The following is a 22,131-nucleotide window of genomic DNA, read 5'->3' on the forward strand; positions in this document are numbered from 1 at the left end:
GACAATACTATAACAATGATGTTCGGAAGAGTGCTTTGGATGCTTACTGTAATCGGATGTTTTCGAGTTCTGCTAAATCCCGTCAAAGCTCAACCTCGCCGGATTCTTGTCGATACAGACGTGGATGCAGATGATGTTCTTGCTCTCTTATATCTCTTGAAGCAAAACAAGACAGAATTCGACTTGACGGTGTTCTTTTTTAATTTCCTTTGAGTACCATTTGTACCTTGTTGGCTAAGCTATTGTTTAACTAGAGCATAACTTAATTTTTGCTGCAGGCTATTAGTATAAATGTAAATGGATGGAGTGACGCCGGGCACGCTGTAAATTATGTATACGACATTCTTGCTATGATGGATCGCAACGACATTCCTGTTGGTGTTGGAGGTGAAGGTGACATTTTGCCTAATGGAACCATCCTTCCAAATGTTGGGGGATATCTTCCTCTTATTGACCAGGTTTGTGTGTGTTTAGTTTTTTTATTTTTTTTTATTTTTTGGAAAATGAGGAAATATATTGAAAGAGAGAAACAAGTACAAGTGGAGTCATAGAAGACTCTGATACCAGCTGGGGATACGTAGTGATATCAACCATACAGAGAAAGTAAATCTCAGGAAGAGAAGATAACACTAGCTACAAAAAGCCATTAAGGCATACAAAAAATAAAGGATGGCAATGGAGTAGCCATCTTCAGACTACCAATGACGGAGGACAAGGGAGTCCATCACGTGAAAGTACCAGAACCAAGGAGGGAGAGGGTGTTGAAGCCCATTGGAAGCGTCTTACCCTTGAGTTGGCAACTGCAGCTACCAAATGAGCTGCTCGATTGGAGGACCTTGCTGTCCAAGTCCAAGTTACCGATGAAAAAAGAGATGCCAATCGTCGAATCTCAGCGATAATGGGGTAAATTCTCCATATTTTGCTGTGCGAAGGACAATTGATGGCTTCAATGACCACCATAGAATCACTTTCAATCATAACATGCTGGAAGCTTTTTGTTGAAGCTAGTTTCGTCCCTGTTAATACTGCTTCAGCTTCAACCTCTTCAACTGAAGCTCTCTTCAAGAAACTGGACTCACCATAGATGAGTTCACCACTAGAATTTCGAATAACAACTCCCACTCCAGCTTCCATCGTGGAAGAGTTCCAAGCCCCATCAACGTTAACCTTTACGGTCGGGTCCACTGTAGGGATCCACCTATGAATAGAATGATCCTCTCTACTAACAATTGATGGGAGCCTGGTGTGTATATTTGTTATGTCATTGTACATACTATTACATCTTGGTACGACGGAGATGGGGTTGGGAGCCACCTTCTTGAAAACTGCTTGACATCGTTCTTTCCAAATCTCCTAGCATATCACCCCAATATATAACTAGATAGTAACCCTTAAAGATGCAGATCCCATAGTAGCCATGCATAGAAGCTAGCAATCAAGAGAGGTAATTGCCTGATTATTGGGGCGATAGCATAAGCGAGAGCCGTACCACACATAATGCACCCACGGGCACTTGAAAACAATATGTTCTAAGGTTTCATCCTCCGTACCACAAAATGAACATCTAGGATCCACACCAATGTGTCGAGAGAAGAGGTTGTGTTTTGTAGGAATGACAATTGAAATAGCTCTCCATAGAAAGTTGTTGATTTTTGGTACTGCCTTCATACTCCATATTATCTTCCATAGTTTCGGATCCACTTGGTGGGATTGGCAAGGGTTAATACAAGGAGGGTCGCTAGCATGCTTTGACATTGCCCAATGATAACCACTTCGAACCGAATATTGCCCATTTCGATTCCAAGGCCATACCAACCTGTCAAATTCACTAATATTGTGTAAGGGTATGGTTAAAATGAGCTCAATATCATGAGTTGATAGAATATGCACAATCTCCTCCAAGTTTCACATTCTCCTCTCATTGTTAATCAACGACTCTACCATGGTTGGAATAGGTCCAAGGACAATCATGGCGGGAGTAGGGCATGATTGCTCCAAACAAGGTAGCCAGTTGTCTCGCCATATTCTTATCTTAGTGCCATCACCCACCTACCATTTAGAGCCACCGTGCCATATCTCCCGACCAAGTAACAAGCTGCTCCATGCCTATGAGGGTCGTGCTCCCCTAGTAGCTGAAAGAAAATCCCCATTAGGAAAATAATGGGTTTTCAAAACCCAAACCCAAAAAGCATTAGGATTTTCCCACGACCTCCAGCATTGCTTGGAAAGAAGAGCATTGTTGAAGTGTTCCAAGTTGTGTGTGACGAAATAGCAAGCAACAACAACAACAAAGTTTTATCCCATTAAGTGGGTCGACTATATGAATCGTATAACACTACTACGCTCAGTTTTGTGTCATGTCTTCCGTTAGGTCCAAGTAGTCTAAGTCTTTTCTTAAAGTCTCCTTCCAAGTTTTCTTAGGTTTTTCTCTACCCCTTTGGCTCTGAGCCTATGTCTCGTAATCACATCTTTTAACCAGAGCGTATGTAGACCTTCGTTTCGCATGTCCAAACCACCTTAACCAATTTTCTCTCATCTTATCTTCAAATTTCGGATATTCTTAATTTACCTCAGATATCCTTGTTTCTAATCTTGTCCTTTCTCGTTTGCCCACACATACAATGAAGCATTCTCATCTCCACTACACTGATTTTGTGTATGTGTTGTTGCTTCATTGGCAAATATTCCATGCCATAAAGCATTGTTGCCCTTATTGCCGTCCTATAAAATTTTCATGTGAGTGTTAGTGGCATACGATAGTCGCATAACACATCTGATGCACTCTTCCATTTCATCCATCCAGCTTGTATTTTATGATTGAGGTCTCCATCCAATTGTCCATTTTTTTTGCAAGATAGATCCAAGACGAAATAGCAAGCAAAGAAGAATTTTCTAATGTTGAGAACAAGCCTGTCTAATTTTGGCCAATGTATGAAAATAATTGGCGTTCCTGTCTTCTTGAGTAGCCCATTTTATCAAAGCTTTTGTTGCCCAAAATTTTTCCTGAACTAAGCTTGTGATAAATTTTCGTTAGCAAGAATTTCTTCTGCATATTGCGCTTCAGAGAAACCCTCAAGCGACAACATTTGATATAACAATCATACAATTGTTGCACTTGATTGCAGGGGGAGTCCACAGCCGGCGGTTGCAGATACAAGCAGGCAGTACCACCAGGCCAAAATGGTCACCTAGATATAAATACAAACTACGGCGTACGCAGGGCTTTACTTCCCCGGGGTGACAGGAAATATGTACCACTTCAACAACCTACAGCTCAAGAAGTGATGAAAGATGCAATATCTGCAGGTCCTATCACTGTGTTTATTATGGGAACCCACACAAATATAGCCGTTTTTCTTATGACGAATCCTAGTCTGAAGAAAAATATTGAGCATATATATGCCATGGGAGGTGCTGTCAGATCAACCTGCTCCGAAAATGTAACTTCAGTGCTGTGTTGTGACATTGGTAATCTGTTTCGACAAGACATCAATCCGTACGCTGAGTTCAATATCTTTGGAGATCCTTTTGCTGCGTACACGGTATATAGTTGTTTGATGGTCATTCTATGCTTAGTTAAAGTACAATATTGATAATGTAATTTACATATCAGGTATTGCATTCTGGCATTCCAGTCACGCTCGTTCCTCTGGATGCAACAAGAACGATTCCTCTAGATGAGCCAACTTTCAAAGCATTTGAGCAGAAACAGGATACATATGAGGCACAATATAGCTTCCAGTCTTTGAAAATGGTTCGTGATACATGGCCGAACGATGAATTTTATAAGGTAGTTTCCTATGATATGTTGTTCTTCTATGCATGAGCAAAAATTCTGTAATTATTCACTGATTCTTAATATTAAGTTGAATGTCTACCTCTGATATATATTCATGAGTTATTGAAAATTTCGCAGCAATTTTGCATGTGGGATTCTTTTATGGTTGGTGTAGCATTATCTCAAATGCGTGGTTTAGAGAGAGATGACAAAGAAAATGAATTTGCCAAATTGGAGTACATGAACCTCACAGTGATTACTTCGAATAGACCTTATGGAATATCAGACGGCTCAAACCCTCTCATTGATGGGCGTTTGATCCCAAAGTTCGGTGTACAGAAGAATGGGGTGCATAGTGGTCATGTTCAGATGGGAATGGAAGATCCATTTTGCCTTGTCAAAGAGGGGAAAGGAAAATGTCAGGTATGCTTTCTAGGTACTACACCAGTTTCTTTGTTATACGTTTATTGATTTCTTGATAACTCTGGCTTTTAAGTTGTAACAACTAACTGGAGTTTGGACAATGCTAATAGGATGGTTACACGAAGGAGACAACTGGTGCGGAAGCAGTTACCGTACTTGTTGCAACAGAAGCTAAGCGAGATCATGACAGTAACAGTACTCGTGCCAAAGATTTCTACGACAGTTTCTTGGATGTAAGTTTATGATTAAAATCTATCAATTTTAGGTCCTTTCAGTCATGACATACAAAATTTTGTTAGAGAAACTTTTTACATTCATACTTGATTCAGCATGATATCTTCCATAATTGTGTCAAATGCAGGTTATAAATCGACCTAAGAAAACTGGACGGCCGAACATTAAAACGCAGCTTCCACTCCACGAGAGTGTACTTCGAAAACCAAATTTTGGAAGGAAATTGATGGGCAAAAACCTAGTCTTCGATATGGATATGAGTGCTGGGGATTTCCTAGCTCTTCTATATCTCCTAAAATTACCTGTGGAACGGATCAACCTCAAGGTACGATACTGTCCTTGTAAGCTTTGCGAGGTTTGGTGCTACACATGCAGTAATATAAATGAATAGCTAACCGAGTAGTTTTGTGGGATGGCATGCTAGCAATTATACATTTTGAATACAATCAATAGTATCTATATGTTGTGACTTTGCTACTAGCTTCTGGCTTCGACATACATGGCTTTGAAGATACTAATACAAAATGATGTTTCCAGGGAATACTAGTTAGTGCTAATGGGTGGGCAACCGCTGCAACCATAGATGTTGTATATGACATACTGCATATGATGGGCCGTGATGATATTCCTGTTGGTCTTGGAAATGTATTTGCAGTTGGGCAATCTTATTCATCTTTCTCTTCTCTCGGAGACTGCACGTACATCAGTTCTATTCCTCAGGGTAGTGGTGGCTCCTTGGACTCTGACACACTCTATGGATTTGCTCGTGCCTTACCTCGTAGTCCTAGGAGGTAGTACTGTCTACTTAACTTAGTAGACATCTAGTTATGATGTTGTTTAAGAATTTATGTGCATGATAGGCATATTTATTATATGGCTACTTTGTGTTTATTTCAGATACAGACTAGCAACCAAGGAATTCCCCGGACTTGGACAGCCAACTGCAATAGATGTTTGGAAGTCCATTGTAAAATCACTCGATCCAGGATCCAAGATTACTTTGTTGACCAACGGACCTTTGACAAATTTAGTCGAAATCCTTCTTTCTGAGAACGCAGACTCAATGGTCCAGGTAAATGCCGTTGCTTTGGAAGATTAAGCCTGAATTTGTATGTCATGCTTTTGTATTGGATTGACATTTTCATTGTTATAATTTCCCTGCAGGATGTATATATTGTTGGGGGACACATTCGCCATGGTAACGAGCAAGGGAATCTGTTCACTGTTCCTTCAAACAAATATGCGGAATTCAACATGTTTCTTGACCCGTTGGCTGCAAAAGCAGTTTTAGATTCGAAACTGAGCATAACATTGATTTCATGGGGGATACAGAAGCAAGTCAGTTCCTTCCAGAATATTCTTGATAAATTAAATCTAACAGATACGACTCCCGAGGCTGTATTTGCCAGGGATCTACTTTCGAGGTTATGGAAACTGAAACAGAAGCATGACAGATACCGTCACATGGTAAATTTCCACAAACAGAGCTATGCATCTAAAGAAAATTCTCTTTATCCTGTTCTGTTAATTATTCCATCTGATTCAATTCAAGTTTCTATAGTTCTGGAATGGGAGTATTATCTTCAATGCATGACACTTTGTCGATGAACTTACGTTGTTTCAGTTCTGTCACTACTTTAACAGGATACATTTCTAGGGGAAATCCTTGGTGCCGTAATCTTGGGTAGCAGTCATCCTCAACTAAACCCAACCTTTAAGTTTATGCCCCTCAAGGTGGTGGCCGTGGGAGATGTATCGGTAATTGGGCAGCTACTGGTCGATGAACATCAATCAAAGATGGTGAAGTTACTGAGCAGTGTAAATCCAGAGGCATATCACGAAGAATTTGCTAACATATTAGGTGAACAAAAGCAGTCTGCTTCGTAGCAAGCTTTGTTGAGGAAAAAAGGATTATTGGGTCCCCAACCAAATAGTAATGATAAATTAATCCTCTGCCCAACTGATGATGTTTTTCCTTGATAATTGAAACTTGTTTTGTTACAAGGAAAGTTAGAAGTCTGAGAATGCTCTTTCTCCATTTTCTCAATCTTGACTTTACCGTTTCACGTGGACAACAGTCCTTCCTCTAAGCCTGCTCTTACTATAATAATTACCCTCCTTTGCAGCTCTCATTTTTCATTCACGCCCACTTCGTTTTCTCTTATTTGATTACGATGATATTTAATAATCTAATTTAAACTACAAGAAGAGAAATTCGATGTTATGTGTAGAGAAGAGAACACATCGTTTTAGTTAACTTGGTTAAAGCCAGGTTCAATAGTTGGAAGATATCTCTATCATCCTACTCAACCAAATCATGAATAAGGATTGGAATCATGGAATTATGTGGATAGGTTGAGTTCATAATATATTCCAACTACTTGCCCTTCAAATGTAGGAGCATAGTTGTCAACGTTTAGGGGTGGCTATCCGTACCTCATTTTATTTAACATATAAATAAGAAGGAAGAAAAAAGTGGGTTCATCTTTGGAACATGGAAAACAAAAATACAAAAATAATAGATACAGTTGGACCAAGAAGCATAAAATCATATATAGAAGATACTTTGGCACTACAGCATGGATGTATATGTAATATACTCACCTTCCAGAGTGTCCTGAGATTATCCCACGCCTCATTAAAATATTTGAGTGTAACTTGACCTTATACAGATCAACTTTTATAAATTACTAGCCTTGGGGTCAAGAAATCTATTAATTTAGTGGAATATTAAATAACAAACAAATTAAATTATTAATTTATCGATTGACTAATAACTTATTGATTTATCAAGATAGTTTGATTTTTATTTAAATATTATACATTGTATTTAGTTTTTCGTTTTACAAACTAACAATTTTATATATTTGTTTAATCAAGTAAAATTCATAAATTTATTTTTTACTTTTGAAAAATAGATTGAACATTGTTCAGTGTACTATATTATTCCAATTTTTGAGATCCAAGGTGATATCAATTTCCAAGAAGAAACAAATGGCTGAGTCATATTTTAAGAAAATCTCATAGACAAATCATAAACATTATGTATCAGGAAATTATTAAGTTGTATAGTACGTGGGATCTATTTAAATATATGTATATATATATATATATATTTGATAATGTTTATCTTGTAAATTTAGTAAATTATTACAAGTTATCCACAAGTTAGGACCGGCCAAAAAATATTATAGAACCGAGGTTATTAAGTTTTTCTTAAATTATAGAATAATCTTAAGTTTTTATCTTCTAATTTATTTGGGTAAATATATGAGAGGGGTGATCCAACAGTAGTTTTTGGCAGAGAAGCTACCAATTTCCTCTTTTTGATGGAAACATTGAAAAGAAAAAGAAACGTCTTTGTCAAACTTTTTAAAGTTATGAAAATGTGGCACCATACCCTCTTTCATAATGATGAAAACTTCCTCATAAATTTCCACAACCACAAATCATTGTGTTTTTTTTTTCCGTCAGATTTAGGGTAATTGAATAGATCCAGGTAATGTGTCCATCTCTTTACATTTAAGTTTGAATTCTTCATGTGCCACGTAGTGATGTTTACCTTTATTGGTAAATGAGGGATCTTAGGTTAGATTCTCGTCAAAGACGAATTTGAACCACACTGCTAGATCATTGTGAGATTTAGTCCACTCTCGCACCCCTTAATATAAATAATATCGTTTGTTAAAAAAGAAAGTTTGAATTCCCCACCTTACCTTTTCTTTTTTTTTGTAAACTAAATTAGTTTTTTTTTTCTTTTTTTTTTTTGAAGAACAACTAAATTAGTTTAGATTATGTCTTCTAAAAAATGAATTATTATGTTGGCTTTCCCTTGGGCGAATCCGACTTGAAATATGAAAAAGTAACCTTCATTGTATTAGTTATCAGATTTGAGAAATTGGTTTTTACTATTGATTGTACTCAAAGTTTACCACCCTCCCATTTCAGAGAAAAAGTGCAGATGGTGACTTGTCATCATTTGGTTTTTTTTTTTATGCGAACAACAAACTAATTATTTGCATAGGAAGCCTCTACCACAAATTTAGAGGTAGAAAGATTCATTAATTCACATTATTTGCCATATGATCTCCGCTCAGCTCAGCTCAACTCCTTCTGAGCCCCAAGCAATTTGGATGCTCAACCACATAAGAGATCAGACAAATAAAAAGAAGAAAGTAAAAACAGCATAGCTTCTCTGCATATCTAGCAACAGCCCCACAATGCGCTTCCCTCAGTTATTTAATCTGCTGTTAATCATAAAGTTCACCTCTTCACTGGATCTCACCATTTTGCATTACCCTGGAAGCGAACTGCCTGCCGCCACAACCTGTCTCTGCAGCTACATTTGAACAAAAATAGAACATCAAGGCTTTGAGACTGAGACCTAGCTAGGAAAAAGGTTTGATGTAATATGAAACAAATATTTCTACTACTTACCTCGAAAAGATTTTCCAGTTTATTTTTCACAAGTAAATACTCATGCTTCACTTGCTGCAGACATTTTACGCACCTACACCAATATTAAATTTTCGATTCAAAATTTCAGATAGATACGCAAATCTTCATAATGTTACTAAAGTAGTGTTCAAATCTGAATATTTTTACAATCATGGTAGAGAAAGATTAAATTTTATTTACCCTTCGACGTTCTGCTCCTCGGAGAAGTTCCGGAATGCAATGCATGCCCTCTGAACTCTCTGAGCACCAATGCTGTTATTTCAAGGACCAGTTTTCTTCATCAAACACCAACAGAAGAAAAAACATGTACAACTGAAATACTCTGGAAATGTTATATTTTCAATGTACATTTCTTCATGTTGAACAAAGTAGGAAAGAATGACTATCTTCCAATTTTCCAAGAAATAAATAACTTAAAAACTTGGACTTCAGTGTAAAATACTTTCTGATATATGGCATATCTGCTTGAGGATAATTGACAAACTTTCCAAATTAAAAAAATAAATCATCCAAATTAATGGAGCTTTTAAGTCATATACTTGAATCTTCATTTCATCAAAACTAATAAAACTAATGGAAATTACTTCATATATTTTTTTTGAATTGAAACAACATATGTATATTATATACCTGGAGCTGCTACCCTTCAATTGGTGAACACTTTTATCCACAAATTTATAGTTAACACACTGCTGATCTCTGCACCCAAAAATTTAAAAAATAAAAGCAAAAAGAATGAAGAGATCCTGACTGTAGAAACCCTACCAAGGAAAGAAAAGTACTTTAAAAAAGATTAAAAACTTTGAATATTAATGATGGGAAAGTTTTATGAATTCTTACAGAGCTTTTGCGAGTTCATTAACAAGCCTCTCAGCATCTTGAAAGAAAAGAGACACCACTTCAACTACAAAGTCTGGGTTGTTTTCATCTTGCAGCTGCTGAAGTTGGTTGAACTGTTCATCCAGAAATGCCTTCACACAAAAGAAAAAACAAACTTATCACCCAAAAATAACAGAAAATCCAACCCAAAAATCTGCAAAAACAAGCACACAAGCACACAAGTCCACCTGTATATAAATATATATCATCCTATACATATGTATATATTCTGACCTCCTCAAAGAGTGAAGCTGAGTAGTCAACCAGCTGCTTCTGCAACTGAGCAACACCATCCATTGCATCATTCTCAAGCTTTTCAACATCCATTTTTTTTAATTTGAATTTTTGGAGGATCTTATGAATCCATTGCACCCTTTCTTCCCCTTTAAATAGAGGAGAACCCAATGGAGGGGTTGCTCAAATTTTTATTTTGGAGAGTTATGAGGGAAGCTCTAAGGTAAGATTCCTACCTTTGTGGGCTATACATGATGTATAGTGCATGCACTCACCTTTTCTAGTATTCCTTACTTGACTACTAGCTAGCCTATTTTCGTTTTCTCTTTCCATTTTTTTCCTTTTAAAAGCACCACAAGATCCAAAACCTCATGCCATGTACCATTCACCTTCCCCTTATTTTTCTTTAAGTAATTATTTCTCTCTCCCGTAAAAAGTTTTAGTAGGACTATCACATTAGGTCATCTATCACATTGAATAGAACCGGTATGTATAGGTGTTAAATAAGACCAAAATATAGGAAGTTAAATTTTTAGGAGAGTATACCTACGATTGCAAATGACGTAGTCTGGGTATCCTACACAAATTTTTCTCCTCTCTCTCACATTTTATTTCATGAATCTAGTTTTCTCTTTTGCTTTTAAGCAAACATATTTGAGATTATATGAAGAGATAAAGAGAGATTTTAGTGCTCACAAGTCACAAGTCACAAAAATACACTCACTGTTTTAACTGACGAGAAAGTTTACCCACATTTGAGTCAAATTCAAGTGACATGATGTGATAGTGACCTCAGACAATATTGTTGCATCCATATCTTCTGGATTTTAATTAGGATTTTGGATAGATTTTGTCTTTTCGTAAAATAAAAATAATAATGTTATTACTCATCACATTAACAATAAAAGCAAAATTTTAACATTTCTAAGCACCGAGATTTTAATTTATAGAAGTTAGTATAATAAAGTATTAAACTTGGTATAACAAAGTTACTGAAATGCTTTATTGGTCATACAGTGATAAAAAAATATATGATAATTAATTTTGAATTTGATATAAAAAAAGGAATAACAAATGAATATATTTAACGTTTTGATCTCAACTCTTTATCTATGTATCGTTAATCTTCAAGTGAGAAGACTGCAATTTTGGATTCTAATAAAGTAATGTACTTTTGTTGTCTGGATTCTCAAATAAAAAGCATACTTTATGTTAACCACTCCACCTTTCTTTTTCACTTGCATCAATATTTAACATTGATCTCTCAAGATTCTTTATAATTAAATCGATGTTGGTCATGTCTTTGTTGGTTGTTTGTGTTGTTGCAGTTTGATTGGCAGCTGCCGTTCGTATCGATCATTGGGTAGTACGAGATAACTAGGGGCAATTCATTCAGCACAAAGACCTCTCTCTGCCAATTGCATAATATATATTGATTGTTTTAGTACTAAACTGGTCCTGCTCCTTCCACAACCATGTGGTTTCAGTTGATCTTTCAATTTTAAACGTCATTTCTCTGCCATTTATCTAGGATTAAGATTAAGAGGGGGTGATTAGGGGAGGATAATCTTTGCTGGCATAGGACATGTGTCGGCAGCTCAAAGCATTGTGTAGGGGTAGACAATGTATAGATGGGATTTTGGCTGCATTTGTTTTGTTTGCATAGGTGTCACAAATTTTGAGGCAAAGTTCATTGGGTTGAAGGTGACTTTTGTCATCTACATGTAGCATGTTGCAAGTGATATAGGTTTGCAAGTTTGTCATCCATTGAGTCCTTTTTTCTCTCTTGGAATGGCTGCGTTAGCATGATTTCATTCAAATGGGAAATGATTTTTTATTAGGGTTTTGTGAAAAATGAGAATGCTTTCATGATAAGATTCACAACATGAATATCGCTTGACTCATTTTCTAGAAGAAGTATTGTTTAGTGCAATCATAGTTTGATACTATAAGTAGACAAAATTACAAAAAATACAGACAAAAAGAATAATTTATACACGCGTAACAAACTGTGATTACTAAATAAGAATGAGTACGTCAAAGTGAATAGTCCAACAATTTTCCTTATAATCATAACAACAAGTTTGAAACATATACCATTCCATAGTTCAAGAATGATGTCTATCTTTTGTGGCTCAATTAGGATTGAATTTGTCTCCGAATTTTAGTGTCCGGAGCCTAAGGACTAAGAAATCAATTGGAGTCATTGATTTGCGTGAAAGAGAAATTGAAGCTCTTGATTTGTGTGAGGTGGGTCAACGAAATCAGTTAATGGGAATCGTCAGATTCAATTTGAGTGATCCAAATTGCCTAATCCTTAAGTTTCAAACAGTGAAATCTGAAGTTGATTCCCTTCCATTAGGATTAACGTCAAAGTGTGACTTGTCACTCACAAATCCCTTTGGTGATGATCAACTTGGTTGGAAACCTATGACTTTGGAATCTGGATAAGCTTCGATCTGATCTCACTCTTTCTTTACGAATTTTTCATTCAATCTTCAATATTCTATACCCATCAAATTCAATCAAAGTTCAAACCCACTGGCGACTCTGTGATATATTTTCACATATACAATTCCCAAATGGATTGAATGGAGAATTACCGTGGGGCCTCGCGTGAATTATAAGTCTTTTGCCTTGATCCAATTTCGTTCAACTTTTGCTTACCAACAAACACTTTCTACAACCTTATTTCCCAAAGAAAGAAAAAAAAAGCACTTTGTACAACCATTGTTGTTCATGAAAGTTCTTTAGTGAGTTGGCCATTGGCCATTGGCCATGGTAATGGTAAGTTTTCCAATTCCCATACTTAAAAGCTTCAATGAATTGGTGACCCAAAAGCCTCCCCTTAAAGCATACAACATTATTAGGATTAGGTTTGCTTTAAATGGTAAGTAGCGAACTCAAAACTAGCCACATACTTAGAATATGGGTAATTGTCCGACAATTAAAATCCCTCTTGATGAGATTGGAAAACCAACACGACTAACAGGACAAAAACAGAGAACACGTGAAATGTCTAAAATGTTCGTGTAATAAATATATCATGTGAAGCAATACGATTGATGTGATAATATGTAACTAAAAGTTATCCGTTAAAGATTTTACGTGTTACGCTCCATTTTGATTATATCAGTTGTGTTGATTTTTCTGTTTTAGCAAAATAGATTTGTAATTGTCATATAACGGCCAAAGTTCCTAGAATAATTGAGAGAAATTTCACTGTCACGGTTATTAGCCCTAGCCCCTCTCCTACCGAGGATATTGCTTTCTGCACCCCTTTTAAAAGAGACTTCCATGTCACCGGTTCAGACTCCTCTCCTGGCAAGTGAAGTACTTTCACCCCTTTCTCTAATACCTCAAAGGACAAAACCCAAGACCGTTTTCAACCCGACCAAGCATGTCATGGGGTTCCAATGTCACAGGGCCCCAAACCCTAACTTCCCTTATGGCTTCTGTATACAACCACCCTATTCAATTCAATCAAACCAGAGTAATTTGAATAATATGAGTATATCATCATGTAGCATTCAACCAGTCTAAACATAATTATGTAAATTAATTTACATGATTAGACTGAAATATTACAGTAATGGTAAATCCCCCAATTAAGTTTGGATCACAACATTTGGTAGGGAGATTTGTAATTATAAATGGGGGACCACCCCATTCTCCATCTCCCGCCGCCACCCCCCCCCCCCCGGCCCCGCCCCAAAACAAACAAATCTTCTGCTTCATATGGAGAGATTTTCTAGGGCACCGGAAACATGGTCCAGCACATTGAAAAATATTTCCTCAATATTAAGGTCATAAAAGACAATTTTAAATAATACCAAAGAATTGTACAACAACAGAAGATTTGATTGAAATTATGGTGGTGCATCTCACTGATTGGGAAAGATTGAAGAATGGCCACAAGTCTTTCAACAATATTTTTCTTTTGTTTGTCCTCCTCGAAACAAAATCATATGCACACCGTAAACACACAAATCCAAACTATAGCTCTACAGGAGCGATCTTGTGCCTATGTTTCCATCCTTATCTATTTCGAGTTGGAACTTTTTCTTGATCAATAATTTATTTACTTTTCGGCTCGTTTGGTGCACTGGACTGAATCTGGTTAGGTCTTTCACTGGTTATAGGGTATGTTGAGGGAAGAAATAAAAAGAATTGTGTCAAAATTGAAAGTACAAGATAGATTACTTGTTATCTCTTTGAATTCCCCAAAAGATAATAGGATTAGAAAAAATAAACTTCATCCGTGTCTAATCTCCTTCTAATCCTCTCAAAATGAAAAATTATTCACCTCCACCTTCTATATAGCTTAAATTTCATGAATGACATCCAATACAATCATAGGCGCTGAAAGAGCTCTTAACCTCTAAACTCTAGTAACTTCTTTATAACGGGATGCCAGTGTGATGGTATATTATTCAAAGTTATGATTAAAAGCTAAAACACATTACAATATGTAACCGGCTTGAAAACCAGCCACAATGGCATTGTTCCCCGTGTAGGTAAGTTTATCTCCTGACAAAATTATAGGCCCACAAGAATGCAAAAAGGCCATTGCTAATTAGGTACTTTTATTTAGTCTAATGGATTTTTACGATTACCATCCAAATAACTAAACTTTTAACTTCTTCTGGACCAAAGAAAATGCCATTTGCGCGGAAAAAGATGAAGACTCCAAGCCAACAAGGTTTTCCGCTTTACAAGGGTCGGAAGAAAAGAAGAACATCTATCGTAATTAGTCTTACCCTTACTTTGCAAAGAGACTGTTTTCACAACTCAAACCCGCGACTTTTTCGGTCAAATGGAGCAAGCTTTCCATGCAATTTGTACAGAAACTAATCACAAAATTAATTCAATCTGTATATTATATGTTCTCTTTAAATTTTCCTTTATTCTTTTTTTTTTTTTCTCTTCATTGAAGAATGAACAATGTAAATTATACAACACATAAAAGAACCTGTCCACACAAATCATTTCTACTTACGAATCTCAATTTACAACATGTACAATGAGAATTAGAAGGGAAGTACCAGGCATTTGCCCCGGCGGCACTACGACGGCGACGAGCTAAAGATTATATCACTTGTATCAATTAGTCAGTAGCGTTTCCAGTGTCGAAAAGAAACAACCTGAAACTTCATCAATTAAATTTCAATACGAGCATTTAACCGAGCTTTGACCAAACCTTTTTACAATACTCGTGGATAATAACGAAAGGAGTCCGATTACTTCAGTGCAATTTGAGAACCCGAAGGTACATCATCCTGAAACAGAAAGCGTGGAAGCGTCAATGGCTTACAGATCCAATTTCCCAGCAGGGGAAAGCTACATGCCTGTTCCATCAGGTTCCGTTGATTGTAAAGCTACTCACAATAAAATAACATATAAAGATATATAACACATGAACATGAAAGGCAATAAATCCTTATTCCAATGTTAATATACACAATCATCCTTAGATCCTAATGTGAACGCATACAGAACTGTCATTACAAATACCTCAAGGCAACATGTTTGGAGAACTTTACTTGACCGATATATGATCCCATTAGAGTAGTTATGTAATACTAAGTGATTGCTCAACATCTATACAACATTCCCGCCCAATCTGACTAGGATAACTTATTTAGTCTAAGCAACCGTACAGTCTAAAATGTACTATACCCAAACATAGTGTACATAACATCCCACAAGGGAGGGAAATCAAGATGAGTGCATAACGTGTTAGAACATGAATGAGAAGTCAACAAAGTATTAGTGAAATCCAGTAGAATACGTGATTGCTCCATAGAAAACAAAATATAACAAGTTCAAATCAACGGTCAGCACTCAGAAGCATCCATCTTCAGTTGAAAACATTCCATAAATGAGACAACTTCTAATTAAAAGAAGTGATCAACTGATAAATGTGTCGTAATCTCACCTTCCTCGGAGAAGGCAAATACACCACCAAGCATGTCATCATTGTCACCATCTTCCTCGCTTTTCTCCCTATCACAGGGGCTGTCAACATCAGTTACAACTTCAGTCGACTCATGAAAGTTGCTCAGAGGTGATGCTTTACAATGCCCCTCTTGGAAAAATGGCTCAAAATCCGGTGATTCGTGTACTGGTCCCTCATCGAGTGTGTTCATACTCAGATCAGAACGGTTAGAACCTACATTGGAACCTTCACTGGCCCCACCACTATTCACGGACTGAACCTTTGTTGCAATAGTTCTATCAGCTGAAAGGGAGCCGCTTGTTAAAGTGGATAGACTATTTGAAAAATTACTATCGTCACCAAGAGAAACACCTGAGGTAGGTTGTTTCAGGGATACTGAAGTAATATTTTTCTTTGTGGAGATATAGTTCATGTGAGGTGATACTGAAAATGATCTCCCTCTTTTTTCGCCATTCTGACCATTTCCAGGTTGGAGAATAAATGGATAATCACCTAACCATTCGTTAAAGAACAAAGGTTGCATTAGAAAATCCTCTTCTACTCATAAAGCAATAATAATATTACATCAGAAATACCAGAATTCTTACCAGCGTTTGGGTTTTCAGCTGAGCCTATAGTTGTCAAATTCTCACCAGAACTACCAGAATTTTCCTGGAACTTTTCTTTATCTTCATGAGAATCAGAAGATGAACTCGAGCATCCTCCTCCAATTAGATGCCTGCATAAAGCCCCCAACAAATTCAATTAGTGTTTAAATTAAAACATTCAAAAGTAATATTTGTGATACTTTTTAATTGTTATTTAAAAAAAAACATGCTCAAGAAACCTCTGGCCTCTCAGAAAAGGTCATCAAACCATATAGAACCACAAACACAAATCACATACGAAATGCAAAGATGCAAATTTTCAAGGAAGCTTAACAACCTCCAGGAGCAAGAAAAAAGATGCAAGATGGATTCCTACAAAATGCTACAAGGCGCAAATTCATGTTCATTTTAACATTAATACAGCAGCAACATTACCTGCCATTCCAGTCAGACTGAAACCTATGAAAAGGATGAACAACAGGTAGCAAATCTTTCTGCCTCATTTCAACCTCGTGAACAGGAACCTTCTCTATTTCCATCTCTCCGCCAGTAAGATCTTTACCAAAATTTAGCTCACCAGCAGCAGACGGACTCATTGTATAGAAATATATCTAAGACATAAATGAAAGGATCACAAACATGTTTGACAATGGTGATAAGCAAAGAGATCACACTGTCAAAATTTAAAAGGTACCTTAGATTTTTGCCAGATAGGAATCCTTCCGGAATTGATCTGAACCTCAGCATTAGAGAGGTAAACGTGAGATCGTTCAAGGGGTTTTGCCAGCTCCTTGTCCCCAACATCATTGTCATCACAGTCAGAACTATCAATTCTGTCAATATCGTCTTGTTTCTCAAGTATAATCCCAGAAATGCCTTCCTCTCTTTCAGGCCAATCATTTCTTCGGCAAACATCCAAGAAATGAAGAGATTCAACTTTCACTCGCAAATCTTCATCCTGTATCTGAACTGAAGAACCTGGCCCAGCTCCTGAAACAGTGTCGCCTGCCTCTCCTCCCAATGAAGGCAGTAGTTTATACTGAATTACATGACCAGAAGCAGTATAAGCCAATAAGTGCTCCAATGCAGTGACCTTCGCATGGAAAGATTGCAGACCATCAGGTACAGAACTATGGAATACAGCAGCAACAGCCCCAGATCGAAAGGAAGCCTTTCCTGCCGCAGAAGATGCTGCATTACTAACAGTGTTGAGCCACCCAGAGTTATTTTTTATTCTGCTAACCACAGAAAGGGTAGCTGCTGGAGGTGGAGAAAAGGTTTGCTGACTTCTTGTGAAATATGGAGTAAACCACCATGGTGCAGATGGAACCATCGAAAGTGCAGGTCCGTCAACATGGGAATTCTGTATTTGCAAAACAGTGTCACCACCGAAGGGAGATAAAGCAAAAATATGGCTAGTTCCCCTGGATGTAACAATTGTAATCCATTGACTGTATCGACTAAAACAAATGTCTTGGATCACCTGTATAATAAGCACAAGGAAAAAGAAGCCACATTAACATAAGGAACATAATAGTAATAGCCTAAGATGAAACAACAAACGACCAAAACTTACAGCAGACGTTATGCCACGATGTAGTTTGTAAAGGTGCACATGAGAAGAAGTCCAGTCAAAGCTTTGAGTGCATGATCCATTACGCGAGCAGGATGGCATTATTCGAAAAATGTTTATATTGTTTCCATGTATTGAGGCAGTAACTAGAAGAGTCCCACTTGGGTCAAAACACAGGGCAGAAATGGGACTGGTATGTGCCCTGAATTGTGACACAACGGCTCTGGAAACAAAGTCTTTTATAACAACCTGCAAAGGCCATTTCACTAAGTAAATACGGTTCAAGCAAAATTGCTCAAGGTAATAAAAATAAACCACATCCCCTATGCTATTCAGCATCAGGTTTTCTAAACTATTGAAAACATTGACCACGTCAGAAGATCCTTACTCTCATGCGATCGCTCAAACAGATTGTCTCAAGAAAATGAAACAAAACCAAAATCTTTTCTCTTCTTGTAAATATACTGAAACAATGATGATTCCAGAGTGAGATTAAAATATAACTTTCAGCTAAAAAGAATACTTACCATTCCAGCAATATCTGTCTCGGTTGAATGTGATGCAACCCTCCCAACTTTCCAGCTAGAATTTGATGACACAGGAGAGCTAGAACCATCTGGTGTTAGATCTTGATAGTACTTGGACAAAGTTTTGTAACCCATGTCTCCCAGATTAAGCAACCCAGAAGCTAACTGTTTACTAGATTCCATTGCATATCGAGCCATCAGACTTCCACTACTTGGCGAAGTTGATGGACTTACACCAGGTGGAGTAAGACTTTGAGGACTGAGGTGGCCTGTGTTTGACATCAGAGGGTTGTTGGAGGCATAAGCCAACCACCTGGGACCAACAGCCATAGGACCATACCCGATGTTGACCCCAACCAGTCCTTGAACTCCCAACTGGGGGGCAGGATAAGTGAGGACACTGAATTTGTTCTCAAGGGTGACAGCATCGAAGCAGTATATCTGCCAGAAAAATTAGAAAACATAAAGGACTTGAAGACATGTTTGAATATTTCATTACCTATTTAGTAATACAAATTATATAAAATTCATATTTAAATGATGTAGCTTCCCAAGTGAATGAGTGAAACCAGTAGCCTACAACCATCCAGTCTAATTCTTCTGATTTGTTACAGGAACATGGTGACTTCCAAAAACACGCACACACCCAGAAAAACATCTAAGTTATTCAGCCTCTTACAGTTTGCTGGAAAAACAATTCATTCCTAAATGCGTATAAAAACAGTGAATACATGGGATACGCAATGCTTACTTGGGATGCAAGACCCACAGCTACTACTTGAGGACTGCATCTAACCATATACACAGTTGAACGGAATCTTAGAACATGAACATAACTGCACGACCTTAGCGAATAAAACCGAACAGCTGTAGGAGACAAAGCAGAGTTTCCTGTTTGAGGCTCAGAATGACCATTGGCCAACCCATCTCTCCCTGTTTGCATCATACCTGAGCTCTTTTCATCACATGCAACAACCATGAGTATAGGATGTGAGGATCTGAATCCTTCATGACCCTCACACTTTGCAGGCAGGGGCTGCATCTGTAAAAATGTAACTGGATCATCACGCCTTGAGACAAGTTCACTGAAATTAGAGGCATCTTCAACTTCAAGGACTTGAAATCCATTGGAATAACCAAGTAGCAGAACATGTTTGAAGGAAGATGGACCAAGCTCTACTTTGTCGAAGCAAGCCCACAACACCTGTTTGCCACAATAAGTTAAATCACACTGATACATGTAATAACAGTGTAAAGAATGTAATGGAACCCGTTAAATCCATTGCACATCACAATCAAAAGGAAAACAATGGCTTTGGCTGTAGAAAATGTTGAAAGTGTACATAATGCCCCTTAACAAAAAAATAATTACTTTTAAGCAACGAGACGCTAAAGCATCTTCAAAATAATTCTGTGACTCACAATTTTTCAACCACTCACAGCTCAAATCTATTCAACCATCTCAGAGCACAAAACACATACGATTAAATTCTCAGTTGATTGCTAAATTTGGGCATAAAATACCCCACCAATTTCTTACGCGTATATGCTACTTCTGAAATGGTAATGATCCAATGGACATTAATTGGATTCTTCTTTAAAGAACATCAAAACCTCAAGACAAAGTACTTAATTATGTTACACCATATACTTCACTAAGTATACGATTATCAATTTGATCACTTCAGTAAGTTTTGATGATTGAAATCATCCAAAGTTGATACTATCAGTCCACATTCTTAAATTTCATATTAATACGCATCGTAAAATTGGTCATATTTCAACTTCTACATTAACTAATTAACCAGGACTTCATTAATTCCACCCCTCCTCAAACTACTAAACTAGTTGAAAACATTACTTCTTACAAAAACAACCCTGCTCAACAAAACATATACAAACTTTAGAAAATTCAAATTTTTAGAGCCAAACATCCAGGCCGGTCGAAAAATTCAAACTTCCCCACACATTTCACATCTTTGTCCTGAAATTTTCTCAGCCGCCAAGCACAAAGCCCGAACTCTTCATTTCACTCTCTGTCACTCGTTTTCCTCACTAACCAGAACGGACTAAAATTTCACCCACATTAACTCACAATTCACAACCAAAACAAAACAAAAATTCAAAACTCCCTAAACTTTCTAATTTCTCTGTTTTCTCCCCCAAATTTAGTAAGTTTCACTTTCAATCCCTCTCTCCAATTTTCCATGCAACCAAACCAAAATCAACCAAAATTCCACACAAATCAATCGCTAATCCTATAATCGAATTCCAAAAGCATCATAATCAAGAAACATACGAATATAAATGAAATTCTCGATTAAAAAAAATAAAATTATACCTGGTCTCGGCAATCGTGAGAATCGACGGAGATGGAGGCGGCGACGGAGGCGGCGCCCGACCTTACGCCGGAAGATGCAGTTTTAATGCAAGAAGAAATGAATTTGAAAGAATTCGGAAGGAAGCCATTGTTATTGGCGTGTTGATGTTGATTACTCTGAACAACCTTAGTGCCGCCGTTTCGGTTCTTCTTCATAGTCAAGCAACAATTCCCCAGAGAATGCAACCGGCCACCGGAGATTCACCAGAAGGAGAGGCCCCCACCTCCGAGGGAAGTCGCCGACTTACTCCGATAACCAATAGCATAAAAGATAGTCCGGTGCAGCAACAGGGGCGGGGAACGACTTCGTTTATGGTGGTTCCGGTGGCGGCGCCGGTGGTGGTTGGATTTTGACCTGGAAACGGAGACGGTTCGTTTCGTTCGCTTTGATTTTCTGTCCCTCTCTGGCTTTTTATTTTTTTTTATTTTTTATTTGCTTTTTGGAGTCCGCTGTGTGTGTTGCTCGGTGTTGATTGCACAGTACACTAATTCCGGAAATGTCAAATTTGTCCCGCTGGAATTTGGATAATTTCGCCGGGACCCCTGCAAATTTAATGCCAAATGAAAATTATTTACCTGACTTTACGATTTTGCCCTCACGCGCTTTCTTATCCAAAGCGCAAATGGAGATAAGGTATAAATGAAAAGAGATTCTCAAGTATCGTACCATTATTGTTACAGGTTATAATTATTTAGAATTTATTTATTTCATCGACTCGTGATAAGATTATTTATTCAAATAAATACAAGAGTTTGTTTAAAAGTATTTGAAAAAAAACTAAAAATGATTATTAGTAAAAAAAACTTAAAGTGTTTTTGAAACACAAGATCAATTTTGACCAAAAACGTATTTTCAATTTTTAAAAATCACTCCCAAACGAGTCTGAATTTTGAGTATCCCTTAATTTTTGTTTGATTTGGTACATTATCTCTTACATGTTTATTGGCTTAAGTGCAAAGTGCACCTTGATTGGTGAATTAGGTAGAGGTTAACTAGAAAAGAGATCATCTCCAGATCTCTTCAGGATCTCTTCCACTAAGGCTACCAGATTAAGTAATCCTGACTTTTGAAATTTGATTCAAATGTTAAAGTTATTAT

The 22,131-nt window shown here is 37.2% G+C and overlaps 2 protein-coding genes and 1 pseudogene across 2 annotated transcripts; 1 reads left to right on the forward strand and 2 right to left on the reverse strand.

Moving 5' to 3' along the window:
• The first annotated feature begins 38 nt into the window (after positions 1 to 38).
• Positions 39 to 6,367, forward strand: LOC108868345 (annotated as a pseudogene).
• A 2,083-nt stretch (positions 6,368 to 8,450) lies between these two features.
• Positions 8,451 to 10,263, reverse strand: LOC103962894 (histidine-containing phosphotransfer protein 1-like). Its single transcript, XM_009375676.3, has 6 exons — positions 10,007 to 10,263; positions 9,734 to 9,864; positions 9,524 to 9,592; positions 9,074 to 9,145; positions 8,873 to 8,945; positions 8,451 to 8,774 (listed from the first exon to the last, which is right to left on the reverse strand). The coding sequence occupies exons 1-6, from the start codon at positions 10,097 to 10,099 to the stop codon at positions 8,730 to 8,732; spliced, it is 483 nt and encodes a 160-aa protein (XP_009373951.1). The 5' UTR covers positions 10,100 to 10,263; the 3' UTR covers positions 8,451 to 8,729.
• A 4,629-nt stretch (positions 10,264 to 14,892) lies between these two features.
• LOC108868348 (autophagy-related protein 18h) lies at positions 14,893 to 21,476 on the reverse strand. The gene is made up of 9 exons (XM_018651311.2): positions 20,994 to 21,476; positions 19,404 to 19,856; positions 18,653 to 19,093; positions 18,129 to 18,374; positions 17,247 to 18,035; positions 16,988 to 17,163; positions 16,553 to 16,683; positions 15,945 to 16,457; positions 14,893 to 15,285 (listed from the first exon to the last, which is right to left on the reverse strand). Exons 1-9 carry the CDS (start codon positions 21,186 to 21,188, stop codon positions 15,281 to 15,283), a joined length of 2,949 nt encoding a protein of 982 aa, XP_018506827.2. The 5' UTR covers positions 21,189 to 21,476; the 3' UTR covers positions 14,893 to 15,280.
• Positions 21,477 to 22,131: the final 655 nt, after the last annotated feature.

Source organism: the organism of the source record quoted next, unplaced genomic scaffold (assembly GCF_019419815.1).
Source record: "Pyrus x bretschneideri cultivar Hongxiangsu unplaced genomic scaffold, Pyrus_bretschneideri_v1 Contig48, whole genome shotgun sequence".
In the NCBI taxonomy this organism is placed as follows: Eukaryota; Viridiplantae; Streptophyta; class Magnoliopsida; order Rosales; family Rosaceae; genus Pyrus; species Pyrus x bretschneideri.

Excerpts from the sequence above, each read along its gene's own strand:
- LOC103962894 (XM_009375676.3), bottom strand. The coding sequence starts at position 10,099 with ATGGATGTTGAAAAGCTTGAGAATGATGCAATGGATGGTGTTGCTCAG. Across the intron at positions 9,146-9,523 it reads TTGAAGGGTAGCAGCTCCAG|CATTGGTGCTCAGAGAGTTC; the intron begins GTATATAATATA and ends TTGAAATAACAG. Across the intron at positions 8,775-8,872 it reads AACTGGAAAATCTTTTCGAG|CTGCAGAGACAGGTTGTGGC; the intron begins GTAAGTAGTAGA and ends GTTCAAATGTAG.
- LOC108868348 (XM_018651311.2), bottom strand. The coding sequence starts at position 21,188 with ATGAAGAAGAACCGAAACGGCGGCACTAAGGTTGTTCAGAGTAATCAA. Across the intron at positions 19,857-20,993 it reads CTCACGATTGCCGAGACCAG|GTGTTGTGGGCTTGCTTCGA; the intron begins GTATAATTTTAT and ends TGTGGCAAACAG. Across the intron at positions 19,094-19,403 it reads CTGTGGGTCTTGCATCCCAA|ATATACTGCTTCGATGCTGT; the intron begins GTAAGCATTGCG and ends TTTTTCTGGCAG.